The following is a 23564-nucleotide window of genomic DNA, read 5'->3' as shown; positions in this document are numbered from 1 at the left end:
AGAGCATATTTATTGACTTTGAATATTGCAGGCAATTTCAAACGTAGATGAGTTGCTTCGTGATCTAAGTGAAGTTGCATTGAAAGAGTGAAAACAGTTGCTTTTTAAAACAGCTGCTTCATATAAATCCAGCTTAAGGCATAAAACAGTGCACATCCTTCTTGAAAGTCAGTCTCACTTTAAAAGGTCACTTTGAAGGCAGTTCAGGTCCTTCATCTCAAACACTACATGTCTGTGTCAGACAGTAACTCATGTAGCATAAACTGCACACTGCGGGGGTTGTGCATGACCCGTCTCAATCCTCAATTGGCTCGCTAACCTCCCTCTCTTGACCATAACAAATGTGTTTACTCCAACACCGGTTGAGCCTGGCCTGGATGCTCTTCTAGTGCCAGGGCTAGTCCCCACTCCCCGCTAGAGGAGCAGCAGCCAGCTAGAAAACAGACAGGCAGCATCACGCACCGCACGTAGCACGAACATTAAAATAAAGCCTGTCTGGATGGGCTCCAGCTGCCGACACAGCCACCGCTGAGTTTAGATCAGTTCCTCTTCACCCTGAAGTAGGCTTGGGCAGTATACCATTTATACCATATCCCGCAGTGGAGGCTGCTGAAGGGAGGACGGCTCACAATAATGTCTGGAACGGAGTGAATGGAATGGCATCAAACATATGGAAAGAATGTGTTTGATGTATTTGATACCATTCCACTAATTCGGCTCCAGCCATTACCACGAGCCTGTCCTCCCCAATTAAGGTGCCACCAACCTCCTGTGGTATACCGGGGTATTGAAAAAAGCCACAGGATGTTTTTTCAATACCGTCAAAACTATTTCTATTAAGTTTTTCACAAATATTTGTAGCTAACTTTTAACCATTTTACACCTACCAACAAACGGATGTGATCATTCTACAGTGGTCCCTGTTGCGTACGATCATACCTCTTGATTAGAAAGCTTATTTTGAACGTCCATTTTCGATTGACACAACAATGAGCATTTGAGCTGGCCACACTTTTTTCCACAAACATTTTGCACAAACACAGTCCTTACAAAGTTATGTCCAGAATGTGACCAGTTTATTTTTGGATGGAATGATCAGACATTTACAGAAGTAGGTACAGCATAACACAATCATACAAACAAGAAAAAATGTAGGCTACATTTGTTCTAGCGCTAAGTGAGGAAAGATTGAAGTAACACAAGCGGTCATATTTTTATAACTCTCGGCTGATAGAAACTACAATATGAATTAGCTAATAGCAATGACTATTTATAATTAATCACATTACGGGTGAGCTCACGACTGATCGAAATAATTGAGTAAAACACTTTCTAGAACGTAATCTGACGATGGGTAGTTTGTGCGCACCGCCATGCTTGTTTTTTTCTCGCATCAACCAAAGATAAGGAGACAAGATGAGTCTGTTCGGTTTATAGTACAACCTTCAAAAAAGTATTTTTCACACATCATAGGTGTCCATTACAATAAATGCAATAATCGGAATGCATTATTTGTCACTAGTACTTGAAAACATGTGAATAAAACTGTAAATACATTATGCTCCATACATACAGTATGTATGCATGTATGTATGCGCCTACAGTAGAAACAACACGATATACAAAAAAATAAGAAACTTACTTTGATAGGAACGCACACATGTCCAACGTTATTATTTGTAAGGAAAACAACAAGCAAGGCAAAGCGAGTGCCAGCAAGAGAATTTTCCAATTCTTGCAAGACTGCGCAATATATGCATATTTGATCTGCGCAAACATGAGTGAAGTTTATCTGGCTCAGTAAAGCCTCAAACATAAATTGTCCGCAACGCTGAAATGGGCTACTTCTATGTGAATTAATGAGGAGGCGGAACACACCTCAATTCAAACTGTTGTTAGAAAATACAACTTGCTAGAAAATAATTTGAAATTGACAAGTTTAAACATAGCCTATAGATAATTAGCAGGCAGCGCGTGTTAACTGTCCTGTTGCGTAATAATCACATTTTAGAACAATGAGTGCATTCTGACATCACGTGCATAAAACAAGTCACGCTGGGGCGACCATTAGAGATATTTGGAACTCACTTGTGAAAAGGTTAAGTTAATACCAGCAGTCAACTTGTGTTATACGTTAGGAGATAAAGCAAATTGCGTTCTTAATTTCACCTGTCACATTATGAAGCTTACCGTAGTTCCCCAGAACAGTTTAGCCAGTCGCGTGTTTGTTTTTAAATAGCACAGCAGGAGCCGGTATGTCCATAGCGTTCTATATCTATCGGCGTGTCTCAGTTGTGTGGCGAACACATGAGGTGATGAAGTTACACTTGTATGTAATTCACTACTAATGGCTTTCTGCCAGATGTCAAAAACTCTGGATCTGCACAGTTACAATTTTTTCCCTGTGCTTCCTATTAGCATTTTTTCCTCCTCTGTTCTTTCTCCATCTGCTTGGTTTACACATACTGCTCTTCCTTCAGAAAAGCATGCGTCACATCTTTGTTCATTTGCACAATTCCCCTAGTTCACTTTTGCTTGTAAATGTCCATACTCACTGAAAATGACATTTGGTAGCTACTAACTTGTATAACTCTGAGCTCGATTTCCCTGTCTTTGCAATTAGTTTGTTCGTGTTTCACCCGTTAGCAGTTAGACACTGTTAGCTATGTGATTTTGCTATTAGTTTGTGCTAATTTTGTTAGCATTTTATAATAGACGGTCAATTAGCTTTTCTCGTATTTTTAGCTCCCCCTTGTGTGCTATGCCGGTAATATCGTAAATCTCGGGATGAGAGGAGGACGGTATGAAAATCTGGATACTACCCATGTCTACTCTGGAGGTGGCGCGGTGTCAGAGATCGAGTAGGATGAGAGAGCGGGAGACATCACTTACTCACACACACACACTGAGGTGCATTCACACAGACACACACTCACTTTCAAACGTTGAACCATGCAATTACACAGAAAGACTGAAACATGCACAGACACCCTCACCTTCAGACACACAAACACAGGAATACTCAGACATTTACACTCAGATACAGATACACTCAGTCAGATAGGGACACACTCACTCCAACTGTGTGCAAAGACTGGAGTGTTGAAGCGCATTATGTGCAATGCCTATAAGTGCAATATAGCCCATTCCATTTGTGTGGCCTTATACAGTTCAGAGCTGTGACCCATTTATGCATTGTGCCTACAGTAAGCGAGTACCTCGCTTAAATACATGTCTATGGCATAACGCATACATTGGCTTTCTCACATCTGCTTGCAGCAGTGCGGTATAAAATGTAACTGATCACCATCAACTTTATTAACATAAAACATTCATTAAACATCTGGAAAATAAAGTAACAAGAGCAGCAATTTCAGGTCACAGTTACCAAATTACCCTATAACAGTCTTGTGATGCATATTAAGTGCTTACAGTATGAGATGTTTCTTGCGTTTTGTAGACCGCTGTTGTCATAATATGGTATGCGTAGGGTTGCAAAACTTTTAATCAATTCCCTGGTTTTTCCAAAATCCCTGTTGGTGGATTCCTGGATTCAGGAGCAAAAAAGCAGGAAATCCATAATCCTCCAACCAGGATTTCTAGAAAACCATGGAATTTATTGAAAGCTTCCCCAATTTTACAACCCTAGGTTTTGTACGGGCACTGCCTGTATGAAGGTGGTATTGCTGCCAACCCCCTCACCCTTTCTCTCCATTCACCTGCCCTCTTTCAATGGGGGCACTAGAGAAATCGCTCTTGCACAGAGCTGATAGGAGGCATAGCATGGCATGCGAGACATGACCACCAGAAGCCAAATGACGCAATGTCCACATAATGTAAACCCCCACGGCTCACCACCCCACTCCCCCTCTCGCACTGAGTGAAACCTCTGACGCACTTCAGCCCCACACTCAATGTCTTCAAATGGCATCTGACGTTATCTTCCGCATGTACCCGTTCACTCCCTCGACTTGCGTCAGCCCTTGGAGCCGTGTTAGCTTTGTCCCGACTCGTCTTTTGTTTTTGTTTGCGTGTGTCGGTGGTTCCCTCCATTTCGAGCTCAGCTTGCACCTGCCAGCAGGAAAAGCGCTAATGGTTGGATAACAGTTGAAATAATGGCGAGTGGATTGTGGGGGCTGTCATGCATAGCCTGTCACTGACTGCCGGCTGCAGCATGGTGATCACTCTACGGAATCCGAGGGCGAGCGCGGGGGAGATCGAAGCAGCGTCATTTATATTAAAAAAAAGTCAAGTCATTTAGCCGAAGCTCTTATCCACAGTTCCTTAGAGTATTTAGGGTTAAGTGCCTTGCTCAAGGGCACATCAGATTTTTCACCTAGTCGGCTCGGGGATTGGAACCAGCGACCTCTGTTACTGGCCCAATGCTCTTAAAACGCTAGGCTACCTGCCGCCCTATCCTGATGAGCTAAGCAGAAAAATTTCAAACAATAGCAGTGGGCCTTTTTTTTTTTTTCAATTTTCTGCCTCCCTCGTTCCGACCTCGACATTCCAAAACTTTCGGGGATGGATTGTTCTGTTGTGCAAAACAAAATAAATCAAGACCTTGGTTATCACAAAGTCTGGCCTTCGCTTTTACAGCATGGTCTCCACACAGACAGACAACCACACGCACACACAACGTTGATCACCATCGCCTGTCCCAGTTAGACTCAAAGTCTGACCCAGAGCGCCGGTGACCTATTTCGTGACCTCAGACCCCCCCTTTCCTCTCTTTGATTTCCTTTCTTTTGCGTGCGGGCCTCTCTTAAATAAAAAAAGACGAGGGGGTTTCCACCATCTGGAAATGACCCTGGCGGAGAGGCGTGAACGGGAGACGTGCAGAACATCCTGGTGGTTAACAGCCTCCGGCCCCCCTCATCTCGTCTCACCCCACCTCTCCGTCCCCCTCCACAGATGGAAAAGAGATCAGAAGGCCTTCCAGTTCACAAATAAGCACATACAGAGAGAGCCCGGTAATCTGGGGAAAACAGCACTGTAAGCAGTCTCATGTCATAGTATCATACAGTCCTGTGGGGTGGTGGGTTACACTCTGGCCATTGTTGACAGTCTAAGAACCTATCGGATTTCTGTTATCAGTGTAGCATAGTTATGATTATTGCTATAGTAACTTGACAGGGATATCGTTTGGAAAGCAGTTCCAATTCAGAGTGTTGTCAGTTTGCCTACTTTGGAATTGAATGATTTGTCGCATCAATGTTTTCTGTTTCTGTGATTAGATATGAAATATATGCTAACACTTTATTTGGATAGTCCCAAATAAATGGTTTGTACATGATTTGTAGATGTTCAATAACATTTCAACTAACTATCCACTAACCCTAGCCCTAATCTTAACCTTAGCAAGTAGTTGCTTATCAATAGTTGTCCCCCCATGATTAAATGAGTCCCCGTACGTTCGTTCGTCACACGCGATTTCTCAGACACCACTGGACTGATTTTGACGAAAACTTAGGTGAATGATGTGTTTTGCCATAGAGATCTGGCATTTACAAAATTACACATTCAGCCCTTTAGAATTTTGTGGGAAAAAAACACTTAAACGCTACGCCTATGGCACAGAATGACCTATCTGCACAAAACTTGATGTGGCATCTATAGACAGAAGTCTCTTAATGCAATATTTTCCAGACTAGTACCCAAAACATGGCCGCTATTGACCAATAAACATTCACGTGGGCTTGGTCTTGCAAATTAATACATATAAATCAGTCAAGGATATTCGTATTGTAACAACATTTGGTACACATGTTGTAAACACTGTCAAGACACAACATATGCGAGAACATTCTTATTGACCCACATGGTGGCACTATAATGGGCACATATCTCTTGATCTGTTTGACTCCGAGTGATTAAATTTGGCACACACGCTCAGGGATATGATAGCTAACCCATGCAATGTCTCAGACACCACTGGCCCGATTTTGATTCAACTTGGGTGAATGATGCATCTTGCCATAGAGATCTGTCATTTATAAAATGACACTGATTGATCCAAGGGAGGTGCAGCATCGTTCGTAGGGGGACGACATGTTCACTTTTGCCTTGTTTGTTGAAAGTTTGACCATCTGTACTTTCAAGTTGTATTGTCACATGCACAAAGACAGTGAAAAGCCTTTTTTTGCAAGCTCTTTCCTAACAATTAATTAATCAATATCAGAGCACAGTGCCATCTCTTTTGATCTGTAGATCATCTATATGGGACTATCCAAATAAAGTCTGACAAAAATATACTACTTCGCGACTACTCAATTGTAGCGTATGTTCTTGGAAGTACTATACATCTCCAATGACCAAGCAAAATGCATGTGTGTGTGTCCCTCCCCTCCACTTTGGCCCGGTCCCATGGCAATACCCGTGCACTAAAAGGATGTATCCATTTATAAAAATAAAAAAATTAAGATGCATCTGTTCATAAAATGTTTTAAAAAGTACAAATCCACCCACGGTTTGTTACGTAACAACTTGTGCCTGTGACCCAGAGACCGACATAATAAAGGGGGAAAATGCCTCGCAAGCCAACAGTTCTGACCTATTGTTTTCTAACACTTGAAGTAAAGGCCTGACTGATGACACAGCAAAAACAACTTGGCTACTCCGATTAGCCTCTTTTCTTTCAAATCAGCCCAGCAAGTGTGTCACTCGAATGACCAAGCAAAATGCATGTGTGTGTGTCCCTCCCCTCCACTTTGGCCCGGTCCCATGGCAATACCCGTGCACTAAAAGGATGTATCCATTTATAAAAATAAAAAAATTAAGATGCATCTGTTCATAAAATGTTTTAAAAAGTACAAATCCACCCACGGTTTGTTACGTAACAACTTGTGCCTGTGACCCAGAGACCGACATAATAAAGGGGGAAAATGCCTCGCAAGCCAACAGTTCTGACCTATTGTTTTCTAACACTTGAAGTAAAGGCCTGACTGATGACACAGCAAAAACAACTTGGCTACTCCGATTAGCCTCTTTTCTTTCAAATCAGCCCAGCAAGTGTGTCACTCGCGCCTCTGCGTCGTCTTTCACATATCAGCAATTATGAATAACAAGCTCGCCTTTTATGTTTGTGAATCTCTTTTTTGTTAGCGTGCTTTGAACAGGAATAATTGAGTATATACACTTTTTATACACATGCATTTCAATTGCAGTATTGTCCATTATGAAGCAACAAGACTTCTTAAATGACATGACAATTTCATAATAGGAAATATGCTGTTCTATTATATACTTTACCAGAGTGTAGCCTAGTCATGGAGGCAAGTATTCTGAAATGACATAGAATAGCGTGTTAAAAAGGGGTCACTTTAAACAATTGGCTATGCGTTAATCATTTGTTGTGAAATGCATTGTAATGATTGTCACATTTAAAAGTGAATTTGGAAAGCAACAGCCAAGCAACTGAATTGCATCTGCAATGATATCCTGAACCGGCGTAATTTATTGCTAACTTGCATGGACATCTCAGAAATAGGTGTTGAAAGTATGTCTACTGTCGGGAAGCATTTTTACCTTCTGTGACAACTTTTACGACACTGTCAAAATGGCCACACAAAATATTTCCTCCTGACATGTCCTTCTTGTGTTCTTTTTCAGGCTATGGTGGCCTGTTACCCAGGCGACGGGACTGGGTATGTACGTCACGTGGATAACCCTAACGGCGATGGGAGATGTGTAACGTGTATTTACTATCTCAATAAAGACTGGGAGGCTAAGGTATGTCAAAACAATGAACTGAAAGCAAAACTTTATGTCCAATATTTAGTTTATACTAACCCAAAATTTGGCACATTACTTATTTTTCTGGTTGTAAACTGGTTCTCTGTTTGAGGAGACTTCACCGGGTGAAGAAGTATTTTTCATGACAAGATCTAGATGGCATGGGAAAGACTACATATTTTGGTCAAATTCTAACCAGTAAAAACAATTCTGGTTCCTAAAAAAAAACAGTAGATCTATACAAGGCCTATTCAGCAAAGATGCCATAATGACATCATTGCAATCAGTTTTCTCTGCTGGGAACAACACTGTGGCTTTGAATATTGACTCTGTTAATTCCATGCCAGTCACCCTTTAGAGTTCAGTTTCTGGATGTAATCCCAAAGTTCACCAACCAGCCCACTAAATGAGTTTAAGCGGAGGAGAGAAGCATTGATCGATTAAGGGGAAAGGGGGGTGTCTAAACAGGATTAATCCCATACATACTGTACACTGACTCCATTGCCTGACTACCCAAACTCCTTGCTCCAGAAACCAATGAGAGCCAGAACACATGTTGGTAAAGCGTTGTTTTGAAAATGTATCATTGGCTTTGAAACGCTGATTGGTTAGAGATGATCCAGTCTGATGACTTTTGTTTTGTAAAGCGTCCCTCATTTTGACGTCACCACAGACGACTTCAACGATGGCAGTCTGACCGAAGTATGTACCAAACAATAGAGCAGCGGAAGAATTCAGTTTGAGTCGTCAGGTAACTGACTCCATACCATATGTATGGTGTCCATATTAGGACAGTCTCTGATAGACAAAGCAGAGGGATACCAACACCTTGTGAATCTGAAGCTGTTCTAATATGACAACCATACATGCTACGGTGTGACAAGTGATGACAAAAGCAATTTGACATGGCTGACTATGGAGTCCTGTTGGGATGGAAAACATGTAATGGACACAGTCTGCATAATTTACAGCTAATGTGGGCACTTACTGCTATTACATTTTCATCTCAATTGCACAAATAATACACACAATCCCACACACACAGGCATTCATGCACCAAAGGGGGTGGCAGTAACTTCTAGAACAAACCCCAGGGCTACCACTAGAACATTGTGATTGCAGGTGGAAACTATGCTGGAATGGGAATGACAGGCAGGCATGTCCTCTCACTCTCCCACTCTGACGTTGTGGGCCTTAATTCTAATACGATAGCTCCCTCCCTGCTCTTTCCCCCTTATCTTTGCCATTGCTGACCCTCCTCTCAGATCTGAAAGAATTAACGTGAATAGGGAGATAAGGAGTTATCAGTTTAGAATCCACTAGTGGGGCCATATAGTAGGGCTGCAGCCTAGGTCCTTGTAAGACTCGACAGAAGAGAAGCTGTCAGTCTCACTGCCCTACAGGCCTGGTCTAAGATTAGCAGCTAATTATTGAATTAGGACCACTTAGAGATCTTACCTGGGTCATGTTCAGTAAGGAGAAAACAGAGTGAAACAAGGGGAATTACCTAAACTTTTACAATAAAGACACAGATTTTAATTTACTGTTGTGTAATTTCCCTATGGTGTGCCCTACTGAGCACGACCCTAAACTTGCAAATGCCTCACCATCGGGCATCCCAAACATTTTGTTGTAGCCCTGAACCAGCACACCTGATTCACCTAATCAAGGGTTTGAGGATTAGTTGAATCAGGTGTGCTAGCTCTGGAATATCACATTTATGGAATGGTTGGAGGTCTCCATGGAATAGTTTGAGGAATGCTGGAGAAGTTGATGCATCATCAGTGTTTCCCACTTCCAGTCATCCAGTACCCCCGGACAAGCACACCTGATTCAACTTGTCAACTAATCATCAAGCCCTCAATTAGTTGAATCAGGTGCGTTTGTCTTGGGCTACAACAAAAATGTGTGCTGTTGGGGGTACTCGAGGACCAGGGGTTGGGAAATATTTAAGCAATAATGCCTGAGAACTCGGGAATTATTGTCTGACAGCTCCCAACAAGGGTTGTTCTGAGAACCTAGGCGAAGCCAAGGGCCGGGATACAGCCCATGGAGGGAGTTGTCACACGATAATTCCCGGGTATGAGGGTGTTATTGCTTTTAAAAACGTTTGCCAACATATTTACACAAATATTTTACCTTAAAAATATTATTTTAACAAGTAAATTTGTTTTTGCATTCTGAAATTGCTACCCAAGCGGGCTGGTCATTAGTTCTTTTCTCATGGTTTGACCCAGTCGTTAATTCAAATAATTATATTCATTCGACGTTGCTATGCTAAACAAATCATTAGCATGTAGCTAGCTAGCAGAGATTCAATAATGATGAGAGACAAGAACCTCAATTTTTGTTTTTTTATTTTTATTTCACCTTTATTTAACCAGGTAGGCTAGTTGAGAACAAGTTCTCATTACAACTGCGACCTGGCCAAGATAAAGCAAAGCAGTGCGACACAAACATCAACACAGAGTTACACATGGAATAAACAAACATACAGTCAATAATACAATAGATTAAGTCTATATACAGTGTGTGCAAATGAGGTAGGATAAGGGGGGTGAGGCAATAAATTGGCCATAGTGGCGAAATTATTACAGTATGACAAATTAAACACTGAGGTGATAGTTGTGCAGAAGATGAGCTTGCAAGTAGCGGTACTGGGGTGCAAAGGAGCAAAATAAATAAAATAAATAGCAATATGGTGATGAGGTAGTTGGACGGGCTATTTACAGATTGGCTATGTACAGGTGCAGTGATCTGTGAGTGATTTTTGCAGTTCGTTCCGGTCATTGGCAGCAGAGAACTGGAAGGAAAGGCAGCCGAAGGAGGAATTGGCTTTGGGGGTGACCAGTGAAATATACCTGCTGGAGCGTGTGCTGCGGGTGGGTGCTGCTATGGTGACCAGTGAGCTGAGATAAGGCGGGGCTTTACCTAGCAACGACTTATAGATGACCTGGAGCCAGTGGGTTTGGCGACGGATATGAAGCGAGGACCAGCCAACGAGAGCATACAGGTCGCAGTGGTGGGTAGTATATGGGGCTTTGGTGACAAAACGGATGGCACTGTGATAGACTGCATCAAATTTGCTGAGTAGAGTGTTGGAGGCTATTTTGTAAATGACATCGCCAAAGTCAAGGATAGGTAGGATAGTCAGTTTTACTAGCGTATGTTTGGCAGCATGAGCGAAGGATGCTTTGTTGCGAAATAGGAAGCCGATTCTAGATTTAATTTTGGATAAATAATGATTTAATAAATATCCAATAGGCATACATAGGCAACAACTATTATGGTTGGCAAGTCCAAGCTAACCAAGCTAGTTGGTGATGTTAATAGTGATGTTTCCGTTGATGGCACACGAATGGAAGAACTGGCCATGGTCCTGGCAATGGTTAGTGACAGCCAGTGTTTGCCTCTTCTTTGGCGGAGAATCGGACATCCCTCACATTGTTGCCAGCTAAAATGTCACTCCAGCACTTTCTGTTCTCCATGTTAGGGGCTGCCAAAAACCCTTAAATGAGCTCTCTCACCGATGGCCACACACATAGATTATTTCCTGTTGTCCCACATATCAACCAATCAGCATCCAGGGTCCAAACAACCTGTTTTATAATGATCTACATTATGAACTCTACTAAGAGGTAGATACCCGGTAGATACTTCCAGTGGGTCTTAATAGCTGCTAATACACTGAAGAAAAATATTTACGCAACATGCAACAGTTTCAAAGATTTTACTGTGTTACTGTTCATATAAGGAAATCAGTCAATATGAAATAAATTCATTAGGCCCTAATCTATGGATTTCACATGATAGGGAATACAGATATGCATCTGTTGGTCACAGATACCTGAAAAAAAAGGTAGAGGCATAGATCAGAAAACCAGTCAGTATCTGGTGTGACCTCCATTTGCCTCATGCAGCATGTCATATCTGCTTCGCATAGAGCTGATCATGCCGTTGATTGTGGCCTGTGGAATGTTGCCCCCTCCTCTTCAATGGCTGTGCGAAGTTGCTGGATATTGGCGGGAACTGGAACACACTGTCGTACACGTCGATCCAGAGCATCCCAAACCTGCTCAATGGGTGACATGGCTGGTGAGTATGCAGGCCATGAAAAACTGTGACATTATCAGCTTCCAGGAATTGTGTACAGATCCTTGTGACATGGGGCCGTGCATTATCATGCTGAAACGTGAGGTGATGGTGGTGGATGAATGGCACAACAATGGGACTCAGGATCTTGTCACGGTATCTCTGTGCATTCAAATTGCAATCAATAAAATGCAATTGTGTTTGTTGTCCGTATCTTATGCCTGCCACCGCCACCATGGGGCACTCTGTTCACAACGTTGACATCAGCAAACCGTTCACCCACAGGACGCCATACACGCTGTCTACCATCTGCCTAGTTCAAGACCTTGGTGAGGACAACAAGCACGAAGATAAGCTTCATTGAGATGGTTTCTGACAGAAATTCTTTGGTTGTGCAAACCCACAGTTTCATCTGCTGTCCGGGTGGCTGGTCACAGATGATCCCGCAGGTGATGAAGCTGGATGTGGAGGTCCTGGGCTGGCGTGGTTACACGTGGTCTGCGGTTCTGAGGTCAGTTGGATGCGCTTCCAAATGATCTAAAACGTCATTGGAGGTGGGTTATGGTAGAGAAATGAACATTTGATTCTCTGGCAACAGCTCTGGTGGACATTCTTGCAGCCAGCATGCCAATTTCACACTCACTCAAAGCTTGACACATCTGTGGCGTTGTGTGACAAAACAGCAAATTTTATAGTGACCTTTATTTTCACCAGCACAAGGTGCACCTGTGTAATGATCATGCTGTTTAATCCGTTTCTTGATATGCCACACCTGTCAGGTTGGTGGATTATCTTGGCAAAGGAGAAATGCTCACTAACAGGGATGTAAACAAATGTGTGCCAAAATGTGAGAGAAATAATATTTTGGTGCGTATGGACGATTTCAGGGATATTTTATTTCTGCTCATGAAACATGGGACCAACACTTTACATGTTGCAATTATATTTTTGTTCAGTATATTTCAGAGCACATAATAGGATGTTAGATTACACCAAGACTTGGTCTGTGCCATCTACAGCAGTGTTAATCTTGGTCCTTGGGACCCAAAGGGGTGCACATTTTAGTTTTTGCCCTAGCACTACACAAATCCACTAATCAAAGGTTTGAGGATGAGTTGATTAGTGGAATGACGTGTGTAGTGCTACGGCAAAGCAAAAATGTCCAGCCCTTTGGGTCCCCACAACCAGGATTAAGAAACACTGATCTACAATATGGGTTTATTAACAGATTGATTAACAGACCAAGTTTCTAAAAGGAGGCCTGGGTAAGTCCAGATGTGGCTTCAGTTATGGATAAATATACTTTATAAGACAAATTGGGACTGCAGGATGAATTAGAAAGTATGTGTGTTTGGTGCCATTTACACCATGTAGATACTCAGGGTGTTTCCACACTTGGTCCCTTCCAGACAATTTTCGCTTAATTTTTTTTGTGCAGTGTGAACACTGCAAAGGAACTCAGACGCCTCAAAAGAGACCCCATATGGAAAGATGTTTTAACATAAATACATTACATTTTTATATCAATAATTGTCTTCCTTTATATCAATAATTTAATTTCTTATATCAATAATTGAATGTTTTATATCCCCAAAAACGATTTATTAATATAAAAATGGATTTTTATAAATAAAAAAAATCTATATTTTTATTATTGATATGCTTTGAAAAATATATATATATATACAAAAATGATTTATCAATATCAAAATTATCAATATCAATATTTATCAATATCAAAATTATTTATATATATATATATAATTTTGATATTGATAAATCATTTTTGTATATCTATAATTCTATGATAACGACCTTCATGGGGGCAGGATTACATTTGCATGCTGCTACATATCTTCCCTGCTCCCAACAGGAAGACACAGCAACATGGCCGCACGTGTATTTCACCAAGTTAGGAGCGTTGCAGCAAAGATGCGCAGGACGCCGTGACCCTAACCCTGTTGCTACAGTAATATAGACATTATGTAGGCCTAAGCACAGCTCTTCTGGCACTGTTGAGGAGCAGCAGTGGATAGTATTTTCAGGGAGGAAAAAAAGTTTGCAGGGGGAATCGAATTCACAAACACCGGTTTCTCCATTGAATCCTATTGGGAGTTATTGATATAAAAAAAATAGAATTTCAATGAATACATGTTAAAACAGCTTTCCATAGCCCACCACGTGATCTCGAGAGGTTGCTTGAATTCCGGTTCCCTTTTTTAGGGCAATTTAAGCTCCTGAGGTTCGCTTTTCATTATTCCCGCACCAGACTAGGCTACTGCAACACGGTTTCCCCTGACATAACCCCTCACATTGGTGTCACCAAACAAAAGAGAGATGGTGTGCAGGTTCGCAAAAAAAAGTGCTGTTTTTTTTATATTGATTAGCTATTGTCAATATGCAATATGTGATCTATAGGCTAAGGGAGCTTCATAAGCTGTTGATTCAACAACATATTTGGTGAGAATCACAACAGGGTACAAAATCAATTCTAGCTCTTAAAGGGGCAGTAGCCTACATTGGGTGTACATTTTCAATTACAGCATTATTTAATCTGCAGTTATGCTTCTGCTATTTATACTGCTCAAAAAAATAAAGGGAACACTTATACAACACATCCTAGATCTGAATGAAAGAAATAATCTTATTAAATACTTTTTTCTTTACATAGTTGAATGTGCTGACAACAGAATCACACAAATCCAACCCATGGAGGTCTGGATTTGGAGTCACAGTCAAAATTAAAGTGGAAAACCACACTACAGGCTGATCCAACTTTGATGTAATGTCCTTAAAACAAGTCAAAATGAGGCTCAGTAGTGTGTGTGGCCTCCACGTGCCTGTATGACCTCCCTACAATGCCTGGGCATGCTCCTGATGAGGTGGCGGATGGTCTCCTGAGGGATCTCCTCCCAGACCTGGACTAAAGCATCCGCCAACTCCTGGACAGTCTGTGGTGCAACGTGGCGTTGGTGGATGGAGCGAGACATGATGTCCCAGATGTGCTCAATTGGATTCAGGTCTGGGGAACGGGCGGGCCAGTCCATAGCATCAATGCCTTCCTCTTGCAGGAACTGCTGACACACTCCAGCCACATGAGGTCTAGCATTGTCTTGCATTAGGAGGAACCCAGGGCCAACCGCACCAGCATATGGTCTCACAAGAGGTCTGAGGATCTCATCTCGGTATCTAATGGCAGTCAGGCTACCTCTGGCGAGCACATGGAGGGCTGTGCGGCCCCCCAAAGAAATGCCACCCCACACCATGACTGACCCACCGCCAAACCGGTCATGCTGGAGGATGTTGCAGGCAGCAGAACGTTCTCCACGGCGTCTCCAGACTCTGTCACGTCTATCACGTGCTCAGTGTGAACTTGCTTTCATCTGTGAAGAGCACAGGGCGCCAGTGGCGAATTTGCCAATCTTGGTGTTCTCTGGCAAATGCCAAACGTCCTGCACGGTGTTGGGCTGTAAGCACAACCCCCACCTGTGGACGTCGGGCCCTCATACCACCCTCATGGAGTCTGTTTCTGACCGTTTGAGCGGACACATGCACATTTGTGGCCTGCTGGAGGTCATTTTGCAGGGCTCTGGCAGTGCTTCTCCTGCTCCTGCTTGCACAAAGGCGGAGGTAGCGGTCCTGCTGCTGGGTTGTTGCCCTCCTACGGCCTCCTCCACGTCTCCTGATGTACTGGCCTGTCTCCTGGTAGCGCCTCCATGCTCTGGACACTACGCTGACAGACACAGCAAACCTTCTTGCCACAGCTCGCATTGATGTGCCATCCTGGATGAGCTGCACTACCTGAGCCACTTGTGTGGGTTGTAGACTCCGTCTCATGCTAGCACTAGAGTGAAAGCACGACCAGCATTCAAAAGTGACCAAAACATCAGCCAGGAAGCATAGGAACTGAGAAGTGGTCTGTGGTCCCCACCTGCAGAACCACTCCTTTATTGGGGGTGTCTTGCTAATTGCCTATAATTTCCACCTGTTGTCTATTCCATTTGCACAACAGCATGTGAAATTTATTGTCAATCAGTGTTGCTTCCTAAGTGGACAGTTTGATTTCACAGAAGTGTGATTGACTTGGAGTTACATTGTGTTGTTTAAGTGTTCCCTTTATTTTTTTGAGCAGTGTATTTTGTTACTAATTGTCACGTCCTGACCATAGAAAGATGTTATTTTCTATGGTAGAGTAGGTCAGGGCGTGACAGGGGGATTTTTTTCTATATTTTCTATTTCTATGTTTAGGTTCTAGTTTTGTATTTCTATGTTGGGGTTTTGTTTGAGATGATCTCCAATTAGAGGCAGCTGGTCCTCGTTGTCTCTAATTGGAGATCATACTTAAGTAGGGGTTTTTCCACCTGGGTTTTGTGGGTGATTCATTTTGAGTAGTGTATGTTTCACCTCTGTGTCACGGTTTGTTGTTTTTTTGTCATTCAGTTTATTTATGTATTGCATAGTTTCACAGTATAAATAAAATGTGGAACGACACACACGCTGCACTTTGGTCCGCTCATTCCTACGACAGCCGTGACACTAATAATATTTACATTGCCTTCAGAAAGTATTTTGTTGCTGGCCAACACACAATACCCCATTATGTCAAAGTGGAATTGTTTTGTCAAAATCTTCGCAAATGAAAAGCTGAAATGTGAGTCAATAAGTTTTCAAACCCAGTGTTTAACATGGTTTTTGAATGAATACCTAATCTCTATACCCCACACATACAATTATCTGTAACGTCCCTTCAGTCGAATTTCAAACACAGATTCAACCACAAAGATCAAGGTTTTCCAATGCCTTGCGACGAAGGGCACCTATAAGTAGATGGGTAAAAATATCCCTTTGAGCATGGTGAAGTTATTAATTACACTTTGGATGGTGTATCAATGAGGCCAATGGTGACTTAAAACAGTTAAAGTTTAATGTCTGTGATAGAAGAAAACTGAGGATGGATCAACAACATTGTAGTTACTCCACAATACTAACCTAATTGACAGAGTGAAAAGAAGACAAGCTGTACAGAATACAAATATTTATTAAAAATGCATCCTGTTTGCAACAAACTTTTTGTCCTGAATCCAAAATGTTGCACAATCCAGGTGTGGAAAGGTCTTAGAGACTTACCCAGAAATACTCACAGCTGTAATATTTTGTGTAGGTCGTTGACACAAAATGACAATTAAATCAGTTTTAATCCCACTTTGTAACACAACAAAATGTGGAAAATGTCAAGGAGTGTGAATACTTTCTGAAGGCACATGTTAATAGGATATTCTGATAAAAAATGATTGTCTAATCTTTTAACTAAATGCAATCGATTAGCTTCCAAAATATAAGTAGGTATGTCTAGCTGTCCGATAACGGATGGAATGGCTTGTCTTGCACTTTGTAAAAATCCTGAGTGCATTGAGTGAATGTTAGAAAAATGTCTTGGTTCCTTTCTAAACATATCAATTTGAATGCAGAGAGGACTCGGATCACAGAATAGGTGAAGTGAACTGGCAAAATAGTTGAGTCCTCATTTTAAAGGCAGGGGCAGTGTGAATACAAAGTGAACCGAGTTCACTTTAAAGAGGACTGTGAAATCACCCTCAAAGAGCTCGGTCAAAGAGCTCGGTTCGGTGCTGTTTCTAGTAGAAACCATGTTGTAGACCGATTGTTACCTCGTACATATAAAAAATAAGTTAAACGGTATTTCCACATTTTTTTTCTGTTAACTTTATAAGCTCACAGTGGGTAACAAAATTGGAGGCATAGCTGTGATTTACTATGAAGGAAACAGCCAAGAGGACACAAGTTGTGGTACCAAGAGAGTACAGGGCACTTATTTACAAATACCTGCACAATGAAATGGCCAATCTCTGAATAGAGAGAGTATTTGGTTAGCCAATCTATTAGCACATAAAGTAAACTAAAAGTGATTGAGGTAATGTTTAACTGATTTTCAATCATGTAAGCACAAGGTATCATTTGCCCTTTTAAGTGTATCCACATGGCACTATGGAGTGATATTAGAGCTGACAGAAATAGAATCTGAATTGAATCATTTTGAATCATTTGAAAATGATTGAGATCAGATAAAATTTCTGTTGGCACTAAAATCACTCCAAATAGCAATACCTTCCCTTTTAGTTATTTTCTACTTATGATGTAGGGTTAAGACCAAGTTACTACTCTCTCATACCCACTAGTTCCTCATCATTCCCCAGCCCCCCTTAGGAGGCGAACAGTTAACTTGATCCCCCAGAGAAGCTTGGGGAAACGTGCATGTTCGAAGGTCAACAGACCCCGCTCTCATGTCTTCTTCACACACTGCACACACTGCACACACACATCGGACCCCACGCAGTCACACGCAAACACACACACACACCCCTCACACATACCTGTCACACACCGGCCCCCAAGCAAACCTGCATTCATAAGTTATGTAAATCACGGCGTGCAGATTCCTCATAGCTATGTTTAGCACCAGGTTAACCCACAGGAAAAAGCCATTCTCCTTTTAACATTTTCACACCCTTAACATTTCTATCCTGCGTGTTTCAAGGTGTGTGTGTGTAGGGATGCGTGTGCACCTATGTGTGTATGCATGCATTTATTTGTATGTGTTGAGATGTGTGATATATGGCCAATATACCACAGATAAGCGCTGTTCTTAAGCACAACGCAACACGGAGTGCCTGGACACACCCCATAGCCATATTTTTATTTAAATAGGCAAGTCAGTTAAGAACAAAATCTTATTTACAATGACGGGCTACCGGGGAACAGTGGGTTAACTGTCTTGTTCGGTGGCAGAACGACTGATTTTTACCTTGTCAGCTTAGGGATTCCATCCAGCAACCTTTCGGTTACTGGGCCAACGCTCTAACCACTAGGCTACCTGTCGCCCCATATATCACAAACCCCCGAGGTGCCTTATTGCTATTATAAACTGGTTACCAATGTAATTAGAGCAGTAAAAATAAATGTTTTGTCATACCTGTGGTATACGGTCTGATATACCACAGCTGTCAGCCAATCAGCATTCAGGGCTAGGGCCATTCCCCCCAGAAATGTCCGGGAGCTTGCAGGTGCCTTGGTGGAAGAGGGTAACATCTCACAGCAAGAACTGGCAAATCTGGTGCAGTCCATGAGGAGGAGATGCACTGCAGTACTTAATGCAGCTGGTGGCTGCATTAATGCACCAGGTACTGACTGTAAATTTGGATTTTGACCCCCCCCCCCCCCCTTTGTTCAGGGACACATTATTCAATTTCTGTTAGTCACCTTGTCTGTGGAACTTGTTCAGTTTATGTCTCACTTGTTGAATCTTGTTATGCTCATACAAATATTTACACATGTTAAGTTTGCTGAAAATAAACGCAGTTGACAGTGAGGACGTTTCTTTTTTTGCTGAGTTTACTTCCTCATTCCTCCCCGCTATTTGCCTAACAAGTGGTTAATTTAGCCACAACTGAAGGTGAATCTGGTACAAATGGTTTGAACCAAAATGCAGCCCTGTTTCGCTCCCGAACCTCATATCACTTTTTTTTCTGCACAGTCAGGATCACGTCATACACTACATGGACAGAAGTATGTGGACACCCCTTCAAATTAGTGGATTTCAGCTACATCCGTTGCTGACAGGTGTATAAAATCGAGCACACAGCCATGCAATCTCCATCAGTGACTTTCAACGTGGCACCGTCATAGGATGCCACCTTTCCAACAAGTCAGTTTGTAAAATTTCTGCCCTGCTAAAGCTGCCCCGATCAACTGTAAGTGCTGTTATTGTGAAATTGAAACGTCTAGGAGCAACATAGGCTCAGCCGCGAAGTGGTAGGCCACACAAGCTCACAGGATGGGACAGCCGAGTGCTGAAGCGTGTAGAGCGTAAAAAACGCCTGCCCTCAGTTGCAACACTCACTACAGAGTTCCAAACTGCCTCTGGAAGAAATGTCAGCACAATACCTGTTTGTCGGGAGCTTATTGAAATGGGTTTCCATGGTCGAGCAGCCGCACACAAGCTTAAGATCACCATGCGCAATGCCAAGCGTCAGCTGGAGTGGTGTAAAGCTCGCCGCCATTGGACTCTGGAGCAGTGGAAACGCGTTCTCTGGAGTGATGAATCACGCTTCACCATCTGGCAGTCTAACAGACGAATCTGGGTTTGGCTTATGCCAGGAGAACGCTACAGTATCTGTATGCTACAGCAGATGATTCTGTGCTTCTAACTTTGTGGCAACAGTTTGGGGAATGCCCTTTGCCCGGCCTGCAAATATATATATTTAAATATATATTTAAATATATTTAATTACAAAGGTTATTGTTCAATGATATTTGCAATTGCTAATGAAACTTGGTGCTTGGTTTCCCTGCGGAAGATTGTTAATATGACAATGTACCTTGCTGCAGCATGGCATTTTCAAAAAAGTAATGTTTCAATGTCCAGAACGGTAGGTGTTTTTAAAGGTTTTTATTCCATTTGATTTTTCTTTCTATTCGCACCTTTTGCTGTTTTATGAGGGGATATGTTCTTTGACAAATCAAAATGGGGGAATACAATTTTAAAAATTTCTGAATTAATTAATTAATTATTGGATAAGTTTGGATAATTTATTGATGTCACACATGACTTGTTTTGTCTCGCAGGAACATGGAGGAATCCTGAGGATTTTCCCAGAGGCCAAGGCACAGTTCGCCGACATCGAACCCAAGTTCGACCGCCTGCTCTTCTTCTGGTCGGACCGGCGGAACCCCCATGAGGTGCAGCCAGCATACCACACCAGGTAAGGTGATCTCTTAGCTTGACCTCTGACCTTTTGACCGCAGAGAAAATGTCATATTCCTGACCTTCGACCCAGGGTTGTCTGCTTGTCTTCCATCACAACCCCACACCTCCTGTTTTGTCTTTCTTATTGTAATGTCATATAAGTAAAGCATCCGTCAGGCCATTTTAAGAACTTGGTTGAAGCGTGAATTGTGACATAGTTTACATTAGGTTAATGCATGCCTTGATCTATGAACAGACATTATTGTAAAGTGTTACCACATTAAGCAACACCACCAACACTATCCAGCTTTAATATATTTGAAAATGCTCAATACTGTTAGAATAGTTGGACCATGACAAATGGTTGGGTAGTGTTAGGTATGTATACCTATTATGTGAATAATTGTATGTTAGTTGACCTCTCTTTTTCGTTGTCTCACTCGCTGTCCAGGTATGCCATAACAGTGTGGTATTTTGATGCCGATGAACGAGCTCGGGCCAAGGAGAAATACCTAACAAGTAAGATGGAGTCCTGGGCACGTATTCATAAAATGTCTCAAAGTAGGAGTGCTGATCTAGGATCAGTTTTGCCTTTCGGATCCTAATAAATAAGATAAAATGATCCTAGATCAGCACTTGATCTTAAATCAGCACTGTGAGACTAAGACGCTTTATGACTACAGGACCATAGTGATCATCATATGAAATAATAATTTATAGGAATTTGTTCTTAACTGGTTGAATAAAATGTAACTCCCCCGCTCTCCCTCCTTCTCTATTCTGTCCTATAGGTGCAGGAGAAAAGGGAGTAAAGGTAGAATTGAACAAGCCGTCGAATCTGAGCTAATATGAGAGAAGCGGTTGGTCCTGAGGCGCCACTGCCATCACCTGCTGCTGCTGTGGACAGATTCGGAAAGAGGGATGGATGGAGGGAGGGAAGGAAGGAAATAAGAAGGATGGTGGGATGAAGAGGAGAGCGACGAAAGAAACCAACTCGGACTAGTCCGCTTTCTTTACACTTATTATCCAAAGTTGACACACACACAACACATACACACACACACACAGACCCTGAATGTGATGTCATTGCACTGCAAGGACTCATCATTATTTCCCAAGTTTCTGTTTTTGCTTGTTGCTTTGATGTTTTTGGCTTTATTATGTGTAGAATGCCAGTGTAAAAATTAGCTTTGGAGAAAAAAAATATGTACGGGGTGAGCCGAATGCAAAGAAATTATATTCTTGTGAATTTTGGGGGTGATGTAAGAAGGGTACCCATATGTGCTTATCTGTCAGACGGGTTGTCATGGTCTCCATCTGGATGGATCTCTCACTGTTAAAAAAGGTACAGAAGACTGTGTATGATGTCCCTCGACAGGAGGTTGTGACACACTGTCCGGCTATTGCCTGATGCACACTATCAGGCCGACTCAAACCGTACTGTGCTGATTTGGATACTTTCTTTTCACATGATCCTTTGCAGCACGGTCCTAGTAAATGAGGATGATGCGTAACCACGCCAGAACAGTACAATACAGTACAGTATGGTTTGGCTTAGTAGAGTGAAAAGGCTATTAATAGCTTAAGCTGCACTGACTCGAATACGATAGAAGTTTTCCCGTTTGTGCAAACGGGCTGTAGTGATTTTCACATTGCAGGCGTATGTTGATTGCGGTGCTGTTCTGTGTCCTGGCATCCATTGTTTGGTAACTGGGTCCTGTTCATTAGCCACCAAACAGAAGAAAATGGACTGAAACTGACGTGCTCGTTCTCCGTTGCAAAGCATTTTAAAACGTTTCCTTATTTGCCCTTATGAACACGGCCCTGTGTACGTTACAGGAGCATCCTAACCTGCGATCAGAGATCTGTCTGTTGTTGCAGACGTAATATCACCGTTGTCTTAAAAACCAAAAACGGACACCTACCTATTAGCCTTGCAGCGACCTTGCAGCTCTGAAGTTTAGTTTTGAATAAAAAGGCTGATTTTGTAAGTGCAGTTTGAGTCTGCGGCTGTATCGTCTCGTCATTGCAGCGTGTGTGGGATGTGTGTGTGTATCTGCACGTATGCATTTGTGCGATTCTTTCTCTGACCACTGAGCCGAGATTGAAAGTGAGTGAGAGAGATTGTAATAATACAGTCATGACTATTCTCTCCGGCTATACACCATCGCCATCATGTGGTCACAAAACCATAAAGGATTCATTCCTGTTAAGGCACATCTGACCAATGAGTTTATCAACAGGAGAATTGGCAGACCTAACTGAATGCGGCCGGTATCCTAGCGGTTAAGAGCGTTGGGCAAGTATCCGAAACGTTGATTTGAATTTTTGCCTTTCTGCCCTTGAGCAAGGCAATAACCCCCAACAACAACTGCGCCGTTGACGTTGATCTGATCAAGGCAGCCCCCCGCACCTCTCTGATTCAGATGGGCTGTGTTGAACGCATTCAGTTGTGCAACTGATTAGGTTTTCCATTTCTCCATCCACCCTAAAACATACCACAGGACCTTTGCATGTGATTTTGTTTAAACTGTATTTATTTGCCATTGATCTATTCATTTATCAATAAATCAGGTGACAAGTAAATAAGACAACATTTAGAGAATAAATGGTTTCTTGAGATAAACATGTATGTATTGTTTGCATCAAGTTTAAAATATATGTTCCGGTAAATAATTACAGACTTTTCAATTGGTTTCATTATAAAGGGCAAGCTCAATCAAGCACAGCTGAAATATTAGAATTTTTTTCACCCATGTCTGAATATCTCTTCATTGCAGTCTCCTCAGGAACTTCTCTTCCCAGACCATGTCTCACATCACACCCACAGGAAAGCCAAGGATATTTTTCTAGCCCCTACTCTTTTGGTTTTTACAAGTGTATGAAGGAATAAGATGGGTGCAAGTAATATGGAGGAAACTCCCCAAATAAACAAGAAATTACAGAGCTGTTAGAGGTTGAGTGAGTAAGAGAGTCT

At 42.1% G+C, this 23564-nt stretch overlaps 1 protein-coding gene across 2 annotated transcripts in view; it reads left to right on the top strand.

The window, feature by feature from the left end:
• Positions 1 to 23181, top strand: part of LOC106564814 (egl nine homolog 1) — a 41487-nt gene extending 18306 nt beyond the window's left edge. Inside the window, exons 2-6 of one of the 2 annotated variants that reach the window (XM_045691302.2) lie at positions 7612 to 7731; positions 12233 to 12337; positions 20467 to 20603; positions 21039 to 21106; positions 21379 to 23181. In XM_045691302.2, coding sequence (XP_045547258.1) covers positions 7612 to 7731; positions 12233 to 12337; positions 20467 to 20603; positions 21039 to 21106; positions 21379 to 21434 — 486 coding nt within the window. In that variant the 3' untranslated portion in view covers positions 21435 to 23181. The remainder of the gene's footprint in view (positions 1 to 7611; positions 7732 to 12232; positions 12338 to 20466; positions 20604 to 21038; positions 21107 to 21378) is intronic. The other variant, XM_014131242.3, reaches the window with a different exon arrangement.
• Positions 23182 to 23564: the final 383 nt, after the last annotated feature.

Source organism: Salmo salar, chromosome 12 (assembly GCF_965601325.2).
Source record: "Salmo salar chromosome 12, fSalSal1, whole genome shotgun sequence".
Taxonomy (NCBI): domain Eukaryota; kingdom Metazoa; phylum Chordata; class Actinopteri; order Salmoniformes; family Salmonidae; genus Salmo; species Salmo salar.
This window is presented reverse-complemented; position numbering and strand designations above follow the sequence as displayed.